Source organism: Trypanosoma rangeli, assembly GCF_003719475.1.
Source record: "Trypanosoma rangeli strain AM80 chromosome Unknown Tra_15.4_contig_00133, whole genome shotgun sequence".
NCBI lineage: Eukaryota > Euglenozoa > Kinetoplastea > Trypanosomatida > Trypanosomatidae > Trypanosoma > Trypanosoma rangeli.
Window position 1 is genome coordinate 29,568 of NW_021705877.1, and position 17,638 is coordinate 47,205.

At 47.6% G+C, this 17,638-nt stretch overlaps 10 protein-coding genes across 10 annotated transcripts, besides 8 other annotated features; 8 read left to right on the forward strand and 2 right to left on the reverse strand.

Annotated features, from left to right (window-relative positions):
- Positions 1 to 90: 90 nt before the first annotated feature.
- Positions 91 to 1,491, forward strand: TraAM80_04527 (Protein XRP2; the record flags this gene model as incomplete). The annotated part of the gene is made up of 1 exon (XM_029381451.1): positions 91 to 1,491. The coding sequence occupies one exon, from the start codon at positions 91 to 93 to the stop codon at positions 1,489 to 1,491; it is 1,401 nt and encodes a 466-aa protein (XP_029238715.1).
- A 228-nt stretch (positions 1,492 to 1,719) lies between these two features.
- Positions 1,720 to 1,743: a microsatellite.
- Positions 1,744 to 2,384: 641 nt separating this feature from the next.
- Positions 2,385 to 3,743, forward strand: TraAM80_04528 (uncharacterized protein; the record flags this gene model as incomplete). The annotated part of the gene is made up of 1 exon (XM_029381452.1): positions 2,385 to 3,743. The coding sequence occupies one exon, from the start codon at positions 2,385 to 2,387 to the stop codon at positions 3,741 to 3,743; it is 1,359 nt and encodes a 452-aa protein (XP_029238716.1).
- A 364-nt stretch (positions 3,744 to 4,107) lies between these two features.
- Positions 4,108 to 6,804, forward strand: TraAM80_04529 (cytosolic aconitase; the record flags this gene model as incomplete). The annotated part of the gene is made up of 1 exon (XM_029381453.1): positions 4,108 to 6,804. One exon carries the CDS (start codon positions 4,108 to 4,110, stop codon positions 6,802 to 6,804), a length of 2,697 nt encoding a protein of 898 aa, XP_029238717.1.
- Positions 6,805 to 7,870: 1,066 nt separating this feature from the next.
- Positions 7,871 to 7,902: a microsatellite.
- Positions 7,903 to 8,424: 522 nt separating this feature from the next.
- Positions 8,425 to 8,462: a microsatellite.
- Positions 8,463 to 8,486: 24 nt separating this feature from the next.
- Positions 8,487 to 8,894, reverse strand: TraAM80_04530 (uncharacterized protein; the record flags this gene model as incomplete). The annotated part of the gene is made up of 1 exon (XM_029381454.1): positions 8,487 to 8,894. One exon carries the CDS (start codon positions 8,892 to 8,894, stop codon positions 8,487 to 8,489), a length of 408 nt encoding a protein of 135 aa, XP_029238718.1.
- A 248-nt stretch (positions 8,895 to 9,142) lies between these two features.
- TraAM80_04531 (uncharacterized protein) lies at positions 9,143 to 10,216 on the forward strand (the record flags this gene model as incomplete). Its single annotated transcript, XM_029381455.1, has 1 exon — positions 9,143 to 10,216. The coding sequence occupies one exon, from the start codon at positions 9,143 to 9,145 to the stop codon at positions 10,214 to 10,216; it is 1,074 nt and encodes a 357-aa protein (XP_029238719.1).
- Positions 10,217 to 10,508: 292 nt separating this feature from the next.
- TraAM80_04532 (uncharacterized protein) lies at positions 10,509 to 11,135 on the forward strand (the record flags this gene model as incomplete). The annotated part of the gene is made up of 1 exon (XM_029381456.1): positions 10,509 to 11,135. The coding sequence occupies one exon, from the start codon at positions 10,509 to 10,511 to the stop codon at positions 11,133 to 11,135; it is 627 nt and encodes a 208-aa protein (XP_029238720.1).
- Positions 11,136 to 11,150: 15 nt separating this feature from the next.
- Positions 11,151 to 11,184: a microsatellite.
- A 49-nt stretch (positions 11,185 to 11,233) lies between these two features.
- Positions 11,234 to 11,275: a microsatellite.
- A 443-nt stretch (positions 11,276 to 11,718) lies between these two features.
- TraAM80_04533 (uracil-DNA glycosylase) lies at positions 11,719 to 12,621 on the forward strand (the record flags this gene model as incomplete). Its single annotated transcript, XM_029381457.1, has 1 exon — positions 11,719 to 12,621. One exon carries the CDS (start codon positions 11,719 to 11,721, stop codon positions 12,619 to 12,621), a length of 903 nt encoding a protein of 300 aa, XP_029238721.1.
- Positions 12,622 to 12,659: 38 nt separating this feature from the next.
- Positions 12,660 to 12,756: a microsatellite.
- Positions 12,757 to 12,936: 180 nt separating this feature from the next.
- On the forward strand, positions 12,937 to 14,727 carry TraAM80_04534 (pf20-like protein; the record flags this gene model as incomplete). The annotated part of the gene is made up of 1 exon (XM_029381458.1): positions 12,937 to 14,727. The coding sequence occupies one exon, from the start codon at positions 12,937 to 12,939 to the stop codon at positions 14,725 to 14,727; it is 1,791 nt and encodes a 596-aa protein (XP_029238722.1).
- A 116-nt stretch (positions 14,728 to 14,843) lies between these two features.
- Positions 14,844 to 14,866: a microsatellite.
- Positions 14,867 to 15,376: 510 nt separating this feature from the next.
- On the forward strand, positions 15,377 to 16,075 carry TraAM80_04535 (tubulin-specific chaperone; the record flags this gene model as incomplete). The annotated part of the gene is made up of 1 exon (XM_029381459.1): positions 15,377 to 16,075. The coding sequence occupies one exon, from the start codon at positions 15,377 to 15,379 to the stop codon at positions 16,073 to 16,075; it is 699 nt and encodes a 232-aa protein (XP_029238723.1).
- Positions 16,076 to 16,088: 13 nt separating this feature from the next.
- Positions 16,089 to 16,112: a microsatellite.
- Positions 16,113 to 16,561: 449 nt separating this feature from the next.
- Positions 16,562 to 16,912, reverse strand: TraAM80_04536 (uncharacterized protein; the record flags this gene model as incomplete). Its single annotated transcript, XM_029381460.1, has 1 exon — positions 16,562 to 16,912. One exon carries the CDS (start codon positions 16,910 to 16,912, stop codon positions 16,562 to 16,564), a length of 351 nt encoding a protein of 116 aa, XP_029238724.1.
- Positions 16,913 to 17,638: the final 726 nt, after the last annotated feature.

The window sequence follows — 17,638 nt, forward strand, 5'->3', positions numbered from 1 at the left end:
AAAACAACCTAACCATATAAATATATTAGAGGTATTGATTTTGTGGTGCTATATATTAAGAATACAGGCAAAAGTAAAACATCCAAAAGTATGACTGAACCGGCCACAGAGAAACTCATTCGTGAGCGATTGGAGAGATCCGGGGAATTAGGAAAGATGAGGGCTATGGTTGTAGATGCCGCTCTTAGGTCTATTTCACAAGATTCTACGATGATGGCAAAGCTGTTTGCTCCAACCTCCACATTGAAAGCAGCAAGAGAGGAGAGCGGAGGCAAACAGGCGCTGGCTATTGTGATAGATTACCTGGAGTATCTGGGTTTGAATTACACCTTGAATGTACTCAAACAAGAGGCGAGTTTGACAGAAAATGCATTGGAACAAAAAGACGTTGTTTTGCGTGCACTGAACTTGCCTGATACGAATAGTCCGATTCTGACTACGCTTATTCAGGTGGTAGGCACTGAGGATAGTGACGCCAAACGAAGGGTTAAAGGAACAGTTGTGGATTCTACAGATTCTCTCCTACCATCTTCAAAGATTACCGTGGTACCAAAGAAGGTAGAGGGTGGTGAGGACACCACATACTTTATATCTAAGTGGACAGGTCAAACTTTTTATCGCTGCAGAGGCCAGGTAAGCGGACAACAGGTTCAATTGGAATATCTTACGGATTGCACCACATACATCTTGGATCCACTGGATAGTATTACTGTGGATGATTGTGAGGGTGGTGAACTTATTGTCGCTGCCTGTGAAGGTAGTGTGTTTCTGCGCAATTGCAAGAACATGACTGTGTATGTGGGTTGTAAACAATTACGTGCACGTGATTGTGAGCATATTGTGCTTCATTTATTTGCATCAACAGATCCAGTTATAGAGTCAAGCCATCATATGACATTCAAACCCTTTAACTTGCGCTTACCGGAACTAAAGAGTTGCTTTAAATCAGCTCACTTAGATCCCAAATTGAATCGTTTTATGCATGTGTATGACTTTACCGAAGATGACACTAAACTAAAAAGGCCCCATTTTACTGTTCTCTACCCGAATCATGGACTTCACATGGTCGATCGTTGCAAGGAAAAGGGCAAACCTGAGTGCCCACCAGAAATTGAGGACCTTCTTGAGGGTCGAATAGCCCCTGCTTCCAGTTCAGAATCTGGGCGAAACAAGAGTTATGACATTAAAACAGGTGCTCAGAAGTGGACAGAGGCGTCCCTAGATTTAAGCGATGCGGAGCAGCAGGAGGAGGAGGTTGCCTCCGACGAAGTAAGGAAGCCAGCCGCAAGCTCGCAACTGCCTGTACAGGGAAGAGTTCCGCTAGCAGTTCAGGCAACGAAGCCAACAGTTCCTATTCAGGCAGCCCCTGTAGCGGAGGCGGTGCGTGGGGTGTTGGATGAATCATATTCTTCGTTTGATGATGACGATGACGATGACGACAACGCTGATGATGACGCGCTTGATGTGGATGAGGATAGCGATGACTTTTAGCCTCTCGCCTGCCTTGGTAGCATGATGTGTATGTGTGAGGGAGAGGTTAAGCGATGACTTTGAGTGAATGAATTCGGCGCTCGTTTTCCGATTTGAAAGGCAATCAGGGCTGCATGGAGCGCTCCAACCTTCTTTCCTCTCACCGACCTTCGTCCAACCGAATCGTCCTCTTCTTGGGCCATCGATTCCAATGCGAGCTGTAGTGCGAGTTTTTATATGGAGATATACATTATTATTATTATTATTTTTTTTTGATAGAAATCCAAAATGGCTCCTTTGGCCTCAGTGTTGTGATTGCGTCGATGTGGAGTGAGAGCGGTGCGACTTGGCACGTTGCGGTAGGGGATAGAAAGAAAAAACGGCTTTGCAACAAGTGAAAGCGTATATAAACAGGTCTTGCTCGAACACTAACATCAACGGTGTATTGCAACAACAAAAACTAAGGAAACAAATGGATAGCCTAGCACCAGCTATGTGCGTACGGCTCTAGCATGCGGAATGGACTTCCACGCGACCGCTTGTGTTGCTTTGAATATTAATACATACGAAAAAAAAAGGAATCCAGAAGAACAAAAAAAGACTCATTGGCACACGGCGTACGGGTGATTCCTTGCAAGTTTTCTTCGGCCTCTTTTTTTTTTAATTAGCTTTTATGTTTGGGGGGTTGAGTACCTCCATTTCAAAACTCCCAGGCGTCTTTTTCGGCAACCATGCATGTGGCTTTTTCCCAGTTCTTAGCTTAAGGCTTTTTTTTCTGTGTTTCCTTTCTCGCGCAATTTGTAACTCCTCACCCCCACAATAAACAAAGAAGCATTGAAGAGGGCGACGGGGGCTGTGTGCCACAATAGCAAGAGAATTACATTTTTTTGCCTTCGAAAGAGAAGACATGCCGTATGGAACCATCGTCGCCGGAGACATATTTGGAAAACGTCGGTGGCAACTGTGTAATTGTCACCACGTTGAAGTCGTGTAATGCTGCCTCTCAAAATCCGCAGCAATTTCCCTGTTTTTCCCAAGCGGAGGCGAGGCCCCTCTTTAACTCCAACAATCGCTGTCCCCCGCCACTTCCCCCGGCTTCAGGGCTCAACTCTTCCGTTAACCTTGACGAGGCAGCTTCTGGTGCATTCAAGAAGGCGGATCTCGTTTCTTCCTGCCCTATGATGTCGCACGAAAATGCTCTTCCAGACACACGACATAACGAGAATCACTGGAAAAGCTCGAGTGAGGTGGTCTCTCCGGGTTTACAGGCACTGGCACCCATGGATGCAACTCTGGTTCCTTCCTTCTGGGCAGTGAAACGGACTCCTCACCTAGGCCCACTTGTTATAGTAAAACGACCGCAACGAACAGACGTCGCGGAACGGGTTGCTTCACTCAGTGAGGTTGAAAAGATGTCGCATCAAAGCGAGGTGGAAAGCTTGCGCATTCAACTGGAGAGATCGAATGAGAGAGTGGAGGCGGTTAAGTCCAAAGCGGAGCAAAATTTTCTTGAGCGAGTCCGACAGGTTGAGGAAACACATCGCGAGGAAGAACGCTGTCGTCGGCAGCAGTTTCAAGAGGCCCTATCAGGCCTTCGTGCGGAGAATGAGGAACTGATGCGGCGTGTAAAGTCTATGGAGGACAATGCAGGTTGCACTGCGGTTCGAGAGCGGGAAAAAATGCAGAGTGAGTGGAGCAGTCGTTTTTTGGAGAACGAAGATCAATGGAAGCAACGGCTTAGCGTCGCACAGAAGCAGTGGGGGGATTGCGTAGATGAGCAGGTTCGGGAAAAGCACGAAGCCCTGCGACAGGTGCAGGAACTTGCGCATGTGGTAACGGAACTTGAGATAGCCCTGCAGCGGGTAACTCGTGAGAAGTGTTGGGCGGAACAGCAGTATGACACGCTTCTGTCTAGTCAGCATCAGGGAAACAGCCCGAGTGTGTGCGTTAAGGGCGAAAAAAAAGATGCAGGAGTGCAGCATGCTCACGAGGGGGAGGTGTCGGCACTGCGTCGTGCGTTGAAAGAGGCTGAGGGGCGTGAGGCAGCACTAATGGTGCAGTTGGAGGCATGCGGGAAGGAGGCAGCTGTGCAAGAGGACAAATTCGAAAGACGTCTGTATCAGGTGCGCGAGGAGCTCGAAAATGAGAGGCGACGAGGATCTGATATTGTGAAACTGTATAGTGGTCAGGTAGAGTCACTGCATCAACAGCTTAACGATGCCTTGCGGCGAAGCAAACAGTTGACGAAGGAACTGATGAGGTTTCAGGAATGATGGGGCGCGAAGAAAACAAAAGCAAAGGTAAAGTTCTTCACCCCTACGGCCCAGACAATATGTGTACTTTGTAACTTGCATTTGTTGTATCATTTATACCGTAATGAACCTATGCCGAACCGTTTTTTTTTTTAGTCTGTTTTGCCAGTGATAACGTGTTTCCTTTTTTGTTTTGTTATTACATTTTTGCTGCTCTTTTCTTGTCCTTATTGTTGGTTTCTCTATCATATTTTTGCACACGTGGCTATAATGGAGACCACACAGCAAAACTTATTTGATAAATTGTCTTCCCAAAACAAAACAAAGAGCGCAAAGCAAACAAAATAATAATACATCTATAGGATAATCATTATTGAACGTGGGGATGTTTTGTAGCACCACAGCAGCAAGGACTGGAGGCCCCAAGCTAAATCCTTTTCTGAAGCATCTTGGAATACTGGCAGCCGATGGCGGAGAGGCAAATTACTTCAAATTGCATGAAATTGATTCCAGGTATGAAACTCTTCCCTTTTCCATTCGTGTGCTTCTTGAGTCTGCCGTCCGTAACTGTGATGAGTTTGACATTACTTCCAAAACGGTGGAGAACATCCTTGACTGGAGCGAAACCAGTCACAAGAACATTGAAATTCCCTTCAAACCAGCTCGTGTTGTGTTACAGGATTTTACTGGTGTTCCATGCGTAGTGGACTTGGCCGCCATGCGTGACGCAACAGAACGGTTAGGTGGCGATATAAATAAAATTAATCCCCAAATTCCTGTGGAACTTGTTGTGGACCACTCGGTTCAGGTGGACAAGGCTGGTGCCGCCGACGCGGTGAAGATAAACCAAGACATCGAGATGCATCGTAATCGTGAGCGCTTTGAGTTTCTCAAATGGGGTTCAAAGGCCTTTGACAACCTCTTGATTGTTCCTCCCGGATCTGGTATTGTTCATCAGGTTAATCTCGAGTACCTTGCCCGTGTGGTGTTTAACAACAAGGGTTTGCTCTACCCAGACTCTGTTGTCGGCACAGATTCGCACACCACGATGATTAATGGCGTTGGTGTCATTGGGTGGGGTGTTGGCGGCATCGAGGCAGAAGCCGGCATGTTGGGTCAATCGCTCTCTATGGTGCTGCCGCAGGTTGTAGGGTACCGTTTTACTGGAAAATTGTCCGAGGGATGCACAGCGACCGATCTTGTGCTAACCGTGGTGAAGAACCTTCGCAAGTTGGGTGTGGTTGGTAAATTTGTGGAGTTCTACGGACCTGGTGTCGACAGTCTTTCCTTGCCTGACCGCGCAACGCTGGCAAACATGGCCCCGGAGTACGGTGCTACCACTGGATTCTTCCCAATTGACGGAGAAACGATTAGTTATCTACGATGCACGAGTCGCAGTGTTGAACACTTGGATCGCATTGAGGCGTACGCCAAGGCTGTCAAAATGTTCCGTACAGGTGAGGAAAAGATTAAGTATTCGCAGAACCTTGAACTGGATCTTTCTACGGTGGAACCGAGCCTCGCTGGTCCTAAGCGCCCACACGATCATGTGCCACTAAAGCATATGAAGGAGGACTTTAATGCGTGCCTACAGGCTAAGACGGGGTTTAAAGGATTTGGTGTTCCCGCAAGCGAGTTGACGAAGAGAAAGAAGTACAACGTGAAGGAGAAGGGTGCAGAGATGCATCATGGGAGCGTCGTGCTCGCAGCCATCACCTCATGCACTAATACATCCAACCCCAATGTTCTCATTGCTGCTGGATTGGTGGCAAAGAAGGCTCTTGAAAAGGGACTGCAGGTACCTCCAGGAATCAAAACATCATTGTCCCCTGGTTCGCATGTTGTGACAAGGTATCTTGAAGCCTCGGGCCTACAGAGCTCGTTGGATGCCCTGGGTTTTAACACGACTGGGTACGGTTGCATGACATGTATTGGCAACTCTGGGGAAATTGACGCGGAGATGTCCAAATGTATCACCGACAACAATTTTGTGGCGGCAGCCGTATTGTCGGGCAACCGCAACTTTGAGGCCCGCATCCACCCATTGACAGCCGCAACCTACCTGGCCTCACCACCTCTTGTTGTGGCTTACGCTTTGGCAGGGCGCGTCGATATTGATTTTGAAAAGGAGCCTATTGCAAACGGCGTGTTCCTGCGGGATATTTGGCCCAAAAACGAAGAGGTGCAAGATCTCTTGAGTCGCTACGTTACACCGGAGCTGTTTAAGGCGGTCTATGCGCATATTACGACTCTCAATGACGAATGGAATGCGCTTGAGGTGAAGGAAGGTAAACTATATGATTGGAACCCCAATTCGACATACATTCACTGCCCGCCTTACTTCGAAAATATGACCATGGAAATTACACCAAACACAGTCATTAAGGACGCGGCATGCTTGGCGCTCTTTGGTGACTCCATTACAACGGATCATATTTCTCCTGCGGGCAACATTGCCAAGGATTCTCCGGCTGCTAAATTTCTCCAGAATAGTGGAGTGGAGAGGAAGGACTTCAACACATACGGTGCACGTCGCGGTAATGACCTTGTGATGTTACGAGGAACATTTGCAAACACACGACTTGGGAATCGGATTATTGGTGAAGGCCAGACCGGACCTTTTACTATTCATTTCCCAACAAACGAGAAAATGTACATTGTTGATGCAGCTATGAGGTATCAAGCCGAAAACATTCCTCTTATTATTCTTGCTGGAAAGGAGTACGGTAGTGGTTCATCGCGGGATTGGGCAGCCAAGGGTCCTTTTTTGCAGGGTGTCAAGGTTGTCATCGCAGAGAGTTTTGAGCGTATCCACCGTTCTAATCTTGTTGGTATGGGCATTGTGCCGCTCCAGTTTAAACAGGGTGAGAATGTGCAGTCTCTTGGTCTGACAGGTAAAGAAAGATACTCTTTTGACTTTTCTGCCGGCTTGTGCCCTGGCCAAGAAGTGACTGTGCGTAAGGATGATGGCTCCTCGTTCAATGCCATACTGCGTATTGATACCGAGATGGAGGTGAAGTATATGGAGAGCGGTGGTATTCTTCAATACGTTCTCCGCGAAAAAATTCGTGGTGCTTTGTAACTGAGGAAAGCGGGGATAAAACGAAACAAAGCAGAGAAAAAAAACAGGTACAAAAAGAAAGTTTATTATACTCTACCGGCCCTGGTTGTTTATATGCGAGATATACTACAAAACCGTGTGAACAATTGCACTTCTGTGTGCTTCTATTTATAGTAGTAGCAATGCATATTGCGCCTTTTGATGGCGACAATATGAATGGTTATGAAAAGAAGAAAACGAATAGCTTCAGTGCTTGTACCTCGACTTTTTTTCTTCCAGATGTTTCTTCGTGGATAATAGTGTGTTGTGGTGACTATTATTTTTTTAAAAAAAAACACTTTTTCGTTTTTTTTTTTGTTTGTCGAGCGACCGCGTTGGAAGGCAGCACGGGGAGTTCTTTGGTTCCGTTCTCCCTCCCCGACCCACCACTACTGCTAGTACCGGCCCAGATGAGATGGGTGCGGCGGCTGAGAGGAATTCCAAAAGACTGCCCCTTTGTGGCTTTTCAGCGGGAGCTTTGTGGTCATAAGGAGTCTTGATGAATTCGTTTGTTTTGAAGATGCGCAGATGATAGGTAAATGAATTCCAACGGGACAATAATAAGAGGAAATACGTTGAAGCAAGTTGTTTGTCCTCGTTTATGTTTTCCTCCTTATGCAGGAAGAGGGGACACCTCAACCTGGCGCGTATTCTGCTGTTTTTTTTTGTTTTTAAAGAACCAGACGGACTTCTCCCAGTAACAAAAAAAATGAAAACAAATTTAATGTTTTGGGTATAGGAAGAAATCGAATTAGCAGCGAACAAGGGAGGTGTAAGGGGGGCACTGACTGATATAAGGGTGGGAGGGAACGATGGAAGAAAGCATCATAGTATAAATGTCAAAAATACGTATGTGCATCATGCGTGAGGAATGAGGGAAAAAAGGAGCCGACTGAGGAGGTAGAGAATAATAAATAAATGTGAACGAATGGGCAATTAAGAGGTGTGTGCGTGGAGAGGAGGGCAGCTTACATTTTTCAGAGCTTACTAGGTGCCACAAGGAGGGAAGATGCAGCAAGTCACACGGAAGTTGGACAGTGCGGCTCTGTTTTTTTTTTTTGCTTTTGTTTTTTTGTGTGTGTACGTGGGATTCCCCCAGTATCACTCGAGGCGTTTTTCCAGCCACCGCGCCACCTCGGCATTGCATACGTGCTTGAGGGTATTACTTAGTTTCTTCGTTTTTTTATTTTTTCTTGCTCACCCTCACGGTTTTTTGTGTTCTGTTGAGTGCAAATTCCTCTTCCCGTCTCCGCTTGTCTCCTCCTCCTCATTCATATCCGTAAAACAGTGCGCAAAAAAAAAAAAACTTAATTTTTTCTTTATGCCGGGATGCATCTGACACTGATGAGAGAGGTGGGACTTTGATGAAGCCCTCTGTTTTATTTTGTGCCCTTCCAAATCTTTGTGTTTCAGTTTTGTAACCATCGGGGTCCCGTGTATTCTTTGGTGAGACAAGCAGGAAAGTAGCTGTTTGTCGCCTAGAACACCACTCCAGGCAACTCAAAACTGTTGCCACTGTAAACGGCGTTACTGACTCAATGGTCGACAGCGGCTGACGGCAAACCGATAGACAATGACAGGACCTTGTTCCATGCAATTGATTCTCTTTTTTTTTTTCTCATTCTCTCTCTCTCTCTCTCCGTATGAGTGCCCATCTGTCACGATTAGTAGTGATGCCCTTTTTGTCGTTGCTGCACGGAGATGATATTCTCATCTCTGTGACATTTGGATCCATGCTTCTGTCTCCAGGCAGCGTAGTATTTGCTGTAGATCTTTGAACTTCCTAGCGTCACCTTCCAAAAGCAATAGATGCTTTTGTTCCATTGAACACATGAATTGCAGATGCTTGAGGTTGCCGTCATATTTTTTTTTGTCTTACTGTGTAGAAGTTGCCGGACTGTGCATAGTGGCAGTTGGAATATGACTTTCTCATGCGAGTTGGATCCGTGGAGGTCGCGCGTGGCGATGGGCAGCTGGGGCAAGCGGCCTGACGGCTTGACAAGCCGTACCGAAGTTTGAGAGGGTCTGCGTACTATCCCGTTTGAATGCTTTATTGTTGACGGTGTTTCCATCCTCTTCACGTTTTTTTTTTTTTTGGTGACTTGGCTTCTCTTTGATGCGCAGGAGGACTGCCAGGCAAGCACACAGTTTCGTGGCTGTGTCACCTCGACGAGAAGACTTACTCTTTTTTTAGTTGTTCTAGTTTTTTTTTTTTTCTGGGCGAGAGATTCTGCCTTTTTGCTTCATCTGCCCGTTGGAAGGAAATAACGGGAGGCAGTTGTGTACTTAAAAAAAAATATTTCCCCTGTATGCATAGACAATGCCGCTGCTTACCCTGGAACAGGTGCTGGCACGCTCTATGCGACTGCCACGCAAGCACATGAAGCCGACTGCTGTCCCTATTGCGAACACCCAGGCACTGGGTACATCTATTTCGTCTGAAACGTCATTGGGGCGTAATGATAAAAGTGTCGCTAAGTTATTTAGTCTTATTGAGAAGGATGAAGAGACTATGACAGCTGGACGACCTTCGATTCATCAGTCGCATAACCTCATTCGAAATAGTCAGGACTTACTTACGTACCTGAACACTGCAAAGCGTATGCGCGCATGGGAAGACGCCCTGCTTGCCTTTGCGGAGGCCACTAAAATGCTACTGATCAAGCAAACGGAGGGCCGCAATGGGGTTTCACTTATTCTACGAGAGGGAGCTGACAGAGGCGTAGAGGGTGGTGAGGGTGTCACGGCCAACGTCGCGCATTTAGCTGTGCTCCTTCACACCTGTGCAGAAGCAAAACAATGGGATTTGGTTCAACAAATCGGGGAGATATTTAGGAAACAATCACCCCAAACATTGATAGATGCGGTTTCGCTCTTGGCGAATACGAAAAAGGAGGATGTAAGCGAAGGGTTCCACGGCCGGGAGCTCGCACTTCATTTTCTGCAGACACGGATACCACCGGGGGAACAGCCTGTTGAAGCATATAATGTGTGCGTGGCGGCCTGTGAGGCGACACTGGATTGGGAGGGGGCATTGACTATTGTGCGTTTTATGGGGCCGAACGTTTTTCAAAATATTGGTTCTACTGTTGTATCAAGTGAGAAAGCAGTTGACGTGACATCTGTAGGCTCGACGCCGGAGGAGGTTCCCTCTTCTGTACATGCTGAGTTGAAGGAGGAGAGTGCCCTTTCAACTTTTCACCCACCAACACCAGACGTGGTCACGTATGCAACGTTGATATCTGTCTTGGAGCAGAGTGGCAAAGATGCGTTGGCAAGCGAAATACTTCAGCGGCTGCCTCCATTAGAGAAGGAAGAAATCACTGCGACATATGCTGCCTTGATACATGTGTGGGCTGAGCAAAAATATCGCCATCATCGCCGTCGGTTTTAAATTTATTTTACTTATATATATATATGCACGTCTGCCTCCGTGTGGTGTACCTTTCTTTTATTTAATGTATGCTCTTTCTTTGAAGGGTACGTGGTGGTTGCAGCGAAAAAGCCTTTTACTTGTTTTGTTGTTTGGGTGTGATGATGTCAGTTTTTGCTGTTATCTCCTCTTGCGCTAATGAATTTTCTTTTTTACTTGGGTGTGCGGGGGATGACCATCCACTGCGGGCGAGGCTTTCTCTATTAGTATCATTGTTAGTAAGGGACGTTTTTAGACAATTTACGTGAAAATTATGTCAGTACCGACGATGAACTGGATTCAGAGGAACCTTGGTATTGATTTCACTGGGGAGTGGGCAAAGCAGTTGTCGCTCAATGTTGGGGGCATCATATTTCTGACGCACCGAGCCACTTTTAGGCCTTTCACTGAACACCCTGTTTTTGGGCCGATAGTCAATGGCACGGGGAAACTTACCGAGGACGGCTCTTTTCTCATTGATCGTGATGGGACAACTTTTCGCCACGTTCTCAACTTTCTTCGCACCGGTGCTTTGCTGCTGCCTGAGTCGTTTGATGAGTGGGAGCTGCTACTCAACGATGCACGTTTCTTCCAGTTACCGGAGATGGAGGAGGCCATCCTGGGGAGATTTGAATATCAGCGGTCGGTTTTTTGCCGCACACTACCACAAGCCATCTTTGTGCATTGGTCAGTGGACAGTCAGTCCAAGAAGGGGGTGGTGATTGTGCCGCAAGTCCCAGCTTTAGTGGTCTCCGAGGATGGATCGGAGGTCCACTATCAGGGGGAATTGTTGCAGAGCCTCGACGAGTTGGTTACCACCTTGCTCTCAGCATACGGGTATGTTATTCAGCATTGGAAGGAACAAGAGGGCAAGGTGTTTCTGAGCCTTGACTCCTCGTGAGGCGACCCCACCTCATTTTTTTTTTTGTTGTCGTTGTGTTGTATTGTTGGTCCTGCCGCTATCCACACATCAATCATTGAAACCAGGGGCCCGCTTCGCTTTTTTTTTTTCTTTGTCGTTCTCTCTCTTTCTTTCTCTCTGCCTGCGTGTGTATGTTTTTGTGTACTGTTGCCTGCCGTACAACTTCTTCAAGTAGAGCAACACGCGGGTAGACTGTACTTATATGCGTTTGAGTGCTTTGGCCTGCAAATGTGTGAGGTGTTGAGAGATACTGCAGATGTCGCTCGACGTCGTCTGTCTTTGCCCCCCTTCCCCAACAGACACACACACACGTCGGGAAGCATAGTGAACCTCGCCCTATTTTTCTTTTTGGCACTCTTGGCGACAGGACGGAGAAAAGGGGTTGGAGCGGGGCGTTACGCACGCACCCATAGTTTTTTTCCTGTGTGTGGAAGTGGCATACCACGAAACTTTACGTCCAACTTATCATGATTTTCTTTTATTCCACCATTTTTTTTCTGACATGCGCCGCTGTAACAAACAAGCGTGGAGTAAAACACACAAGGGTGGGGTGCCGGTAGAGATGTTGCAGCGCACTCTGCTGGACTTTGTGCATAAAAAGGACCCTAACGCACTGCAAGAGGTTATTGACGTGGATGCGACATCGGATGAAGCGCTGGCATCTGTGTCACGGAAGCGGCGAATGGATCAAGCGCAGGAGCTGGCCGCAGTTTGCAGCAAAACAAGGACAGAAAATAACGATGGCGTTTGTCGCGGCGATGGCCTTTGCTCTCTTATCATAGATCCCGGCTGGCGTGTTTTTTTGCAACCCCTCACATCAGCCGATAGTTTCCGCAACATAGATCAGTTCATAGAAGGGGAGAGGGCAAAGGGTAAGGTCATTTTCCCTTCGCGCGAGCTAATTTTTTCTGCCTTCAACAGCACACCACTGGACAAGCTTAAGGTGGTATTACTAGGGCAAGACCCATATCACAACCTTAATCAAGCGCATGGGTTGTGCTTTTCGGTACTCCCCGGTGTTCGCCCACCGCCGAGTTTGCTGAACATGTTCAAGGAACTTACCACAGATATACCTGGATTTAAGGCACCTCCACACGGCTACCTGCAACGCTGGGCAGAGCAAGGCGTGTTAATGCTCAACGCGACGCTCACTGTAGAGGCACACAAGGCGAACTCTCATGCAAGGTGTGGTTGGCAGGCCTTCACCGATGGCGTTATTCGTTTGCTTTCCGAGAAGCACAACCGATCAATTGTGTTTCTCCTTTGGGGTGGTTTTGCACGGAAAAAGATTGCATTGATTGACCGGAAGCGGCATCTTGTTATTGAAAACGCCCATCCGTCTCCGCTTAGTGCAGCGAAATGGTGGGGTTGTCGACCCTTTTCGAAGTGCAATGCAGCCCTGGCGCAGCTGGGGCATTCCCCCATCGACTGGAACCTTCCCATGGTGGTGGACAGGCGGGTTTAGTGGAGAGGAGACGGGGCAAATGAACATGCAGGAGATTCTGTGTCTTGTTTATTGTTATGGCGCCTTTGTTGTTATTATTGTTGTTTGTCGTTTTTTTTTTTTTTCGGAGCCTCCGTTTTTTTTCTTTTTTTTTTTGTCAACCGTCATTTGTGGGGTCGCGCCGCCAACCAGCAGGAACGAGGCAGAGGAGGAAGGCGCTCTTTGCTTTTTTACTCTCCACACCGGAGCCACGGAACAAAGGAAAAGAAGAAACAACAACAGCAACTACTACGGGCCGGCGGTAAACACGAGGGCCTGGATAGGTGTGCTTCTGTCATGAAATCAACTGTCCGGGCCGCGGCGGAGTACCCTGTCGTGGATGACGGGCTGATGCAGAAGAAAATAGAATTGAATAACATCCTGCCTCCAAAAATTGAGGACGTTGACTTTGACACCTTTCAGCGCACAGTGCAGCTGCAACAAGAGCAGGGCATGCCGCCCCCGCCGCGCCCCATCCTCAAGCGAATTCCGGAATCCACTGATGACTTTTTGCGCAATTTCTTTTTGCGAAACGGTATGTACCGCACCATGGAGGCATTTGAGATTGAGTGGTACGAAAAGTACGGCTCAAAGCCACTCTCGGACGCTCCAGTGTTTGCGGACAACTATCTTGAGACGGCGGCGTTGCAGGACCGCATTGATATATTGGAGCATCAGCTTCGTCAGCACGCTGAGTTGACGGCAAAAACGACAAAACTATTTTTACAGGCAAAAAAGGAGCGGGACTATCATCGTGCCAACCACAATCGTGTGGTGCAGGAGAAGAACAGGGTTTCGAAGCTTCTTCGTCAGGCACAGAATCATGCGGAGGATGTTAACCCAACACTAAATGAGCTTCGTCAGAAGTGTGAAACTTTACACAAAGGAAAAGTATTGCTTTCTATAGAGAGGGACAAGCTGGATGCTAAGGTTTCCAGGCTTGAGAAACAGTTGGAAAACATGGAATTGCGGCTGAAATCGGACGAGGAACAGGGTGGAGAAGGTCGCTCCAAATCAACAGAGGCCGTATCTAAACTAAAGGAGGGACCTTCTGCCAAAGCCACGGATGCAAAGTCACATGCAAGGAAACCTGGTTCTCAAGCTGCTCGTGGGACAGACAGTGTGTCAGATGGATTTCGCTGGCCTGCCGATGAGCGACCAGGCCCTAACCGTGCAGACAACACCTGTTCCGTTTTAAGTGACCCATTTACATGGGTTTGTCAATCAATGTTTAAAGCGCATTCCATGCCTGTGACACAAGTTTCCATGCACCCTGAGAAGCCCGCGGTTGCCAGCTCCAGTGATGATGGTACCTGGCGGCTCTCTACGTTACCACAAGGTGAAGTTGTGATGTCTGGTGATGGCCACAAGAGTTGGATCTCATCTGTGGCGATGCATCCAACTGGGACCATGGTGGCCACTGCATCCGGCGACAAGACCGTGAAATTGTGGGACTTTGCCACGAACAGTTGCAGGTTGACGCTTAAAGGTCACTGTGACAGTGTATGGTGTTTAGATTTTCAGGAAACTGGTCTTCTTTTGGCCAGTGGGGCACTTGACCAAACGGCCCGCATTTGGGATGCCACAACAGGTAAATGTCGTCAAACACTGCGGGGGCACGTGGACACCGTGAATGCAGTGGTGTGGAAGCCATTTACCAATACTCTTTGTACAGGTAGTGGAGACAAGACCGTTTCCTTGTGGGATTGCCGTATGAACTGTTGCGCACAGACGTTGTATGGTCATCGTAACATAGTTCGGTCTGTGGCGGTAGTTGGCCCAACGGAGGCCTTGGCATCCTGTGACGCGGATGGCGTTGTAGTACTCTGGGACATACGTCGCATGGAGCAACAACTAACCGTCGCTTGCGGACCGTATGCCGCAAATCATGTGGCCTCCGATGTGACCGGCACGTACCTCGTCGTTGCCAGTGATGATACCACCATGAAGATTATTGATATTTCAAATTCTAGCGTGGGTGAACTTGCCGGGCATGAAGATGGCGTTCAGTGTGCCATGTTTGATCCGTCAACCAACAATTTCATCGTCAGCGGCTGCAGCGATGGGACAATAGGCTACTGGTGTTGAACAGGGAACGACAGAGGGGGGGGGGGAATGGCTCACATGGGGCCAGACGCCCAGAAAGGGACCTGAGTAGAATTCCAAGGAGTGTGCGGGAACGAAGAGGCAAAACCGTATTTATTTCTTTCTCTCTCTCTCTCCTCTCATTGCCAGAAAAAAAGAGCCGAAATGGGCACTAAAGGACAAAACAAACACAAGCAAAAAGTGCGGCAAAAAAATATATAGAAGCAGAGGGTACTCCAGGACTTGCTAAATGTAGAGTGAGGCACCCGAAGTGTTTTTGCACACCTTACGCAGTTTATGTGCGGTTTTTATGTACATAAGGCATTTCTTTTGTTTTCTCTTCTTCACACGTGTCGTGGATGTCCGCAAGAAGCGGAGAAAAAAATGAAATGAATTCATTGCAGGTATGAGGGACACAGTAACAACAGGAATATGAATTGAAAATAACGCAACATTAACAACAGTGGAGGAACTAACAACAACAACAAAAAGATCTTTTTTTTTTTTGCATGTTTTGTCTACCTGTTTTTCTTATTCCAACTTTTATTATTATTGACTGGAGTTGCATTAGGCATTTCGTCCACAACAATTGGGAGCCGATTGGTCGGCGGTACTGTTTTGCGGACTGGAGGAGTTGATACTGTCACACGCCATGACTGTCGTGCGGGTGTCACTCACGCACTCGTCGAGTGGAATGCGTGTTCCTGAGAAGCGCTACGATCTTTCACAGACGATTGCGAGCGTTAAGGCAAATATTGCCACGCACTTTGCCACACCTCCAGATCAAATGCATTTGCAGCTTCTTGACGACCGTGGTGTCAAGGTGGAGTCAAACATGGCAGATGACAAGCAGCTGGGGTATTACCAATGCAGGGATGATTTTGTCATTCATGTGGTGGACATTCGGCCGACGCAGCAAATAGCAAACTTTGAGGATCTCTCTCAGGTGGAAAAGTATGAAATATCAGAGGAGGCATACAGTAAGCGGGAGGATAACGCCCGGGCTTTTCGCCAACTCATGATGGCGCGACAGCGTGAGGAAGCGGAACGGGCGGGTATTTCTACTGCAAAGGAACAGGACGCAGACAGCTACAAGGAAAAGGCGGATGCAATCCACGTCGATGATCGTTGTCAATGCCAGCCTGGAGACCGCCTGGGAACGGTTCGCTTTGTTGGCCGTGTTGCAACGCTGAAGCCAGGTTATTGGATTGGTGTTGAGTTTGATGAGCCTGTGGGGAAAGGCGACGGCTGTGCTAAGGGGACGCGTGTGTTTCAGTGCCAACCGAACTATGGCGGGTTTTTACGCCCCGACCAGGTGACTGTGGGGGATTTTCCACCAGAGGAATTTTAGTGTTTGAGGTCGTTTATTATTCGAATTATTATTATTAATCCAAAAAAAGGATACAATGTGAGTGTTATTGTTATGACTTTTGTTCTTTTCCGGTCCTTCACATTAGTGTTCTCATATTTAACTTTTACATAGACATTTTTTCCTTTTTATGGTTGTTGTTGACGTTTTGCACTTTGGTCGTTTGTGTGTCTGTGTGGAAGACTTCTGTCGTCCCATTGCAAATACGTAAATGAAATAAAGCTTGCAGTCTTTTGTTGTTTGCAACATCTCTCTTACCGACCAGTGATCAGGAGAACCTTAGCAGAAGAAATCTTTACAGCTAGGGCCATAATGGAAAGTAAGTAGTAAGATTCAGTTGATCTGCAGCTCACACATACACAAGGATTGCAGCTTCTCTTTTTCCTCAACCCACACTGTGTGTGTGGGTGGTTGAGGGAAATGTGAGAATTGTAGCTTAGTGCAATTGCTTGGTGGCATGGGTCGAGGCTATTGTGACGCAACGCATGTACAAGTACCGTCTAATTCGCCGGGAGGTTGTCCCTCGGAGGAATAAGACGGTGACGAGGACTGTGATGCTTGTGTGGGGCTCACCGACGCGTACAGCATCGATACAAAGTTTGTTTTCCCGGATCTCGGGAAGGGTGGGTCCGAGGAGGGTACTGGTGCAGAGCTCTCAACACCCGCCACAGATTCTTTTTTCATACGGTACCGTTCAATGGATGCCATACGCGCATCGAGGTGGAACGGGGCGGCTGAACCTCCAAGAAGGGTATCCTGCAATAGTTCTTTACTCAGGCGTGTAACCTGCTTAGACCAAGGCCGATCATTTAGGCTCATGTACGGTAAGGGAGAGATTTACCACCTGATTTTGGCGAATATGGATTCAGTGACTCATCTGCACTGGTTTCTTATTTCATTTTCTCAGCATCACTCTCCACGGAAACATTACAGAACACTGCACACGTTTCCACTGCGCGCCCCCCTCCTGCGATGGAGCTGGTGGCGAAAATAGCGAAGTACTTGCAGCCTTAAGACTCCCCAGCAGTGATGCAGTGCCCCTGCAATACAGTTTGAGCGCGTTCTCCTGCGCATACGAAGGAGGGAATAACATTAGCAATGACGCGTGTGTGCTGGACATCACTGACGTTAAGCTACTGGTCCCCACTAAGACCGTCTTGCAATTCCATCTCGGATGACTCTCTATCAGCCTAACTACGACTATTGAGACGTCGTGTGAAGGCAGTCCTTTTATCATTGAAAACAGTTACTGGTACTACGTTTGGTATTACTGTTACCTTTGTTTTTTCATTTGTTGATGACCCTTGCGGTTTGTGTCCGTGAATGGGTCCTGCTTAGGGGTGACACGTTTTTGCCTTTATGCTGTTTGTGCCTTTGAGTCTCGCCCTGTTTTCCTCTCTGTGGTGTTACTGGGTGAGGAAGCATCAAGTTTGGATGCTGTCTTAAGCAAGGATAGGGGTGGGGGTGGGGGGATGGTACACCCACATATGTACACCTACGCAAAGCAACAGATAATAATAAAAAGTAGTTAGAAAAAAGTAATAC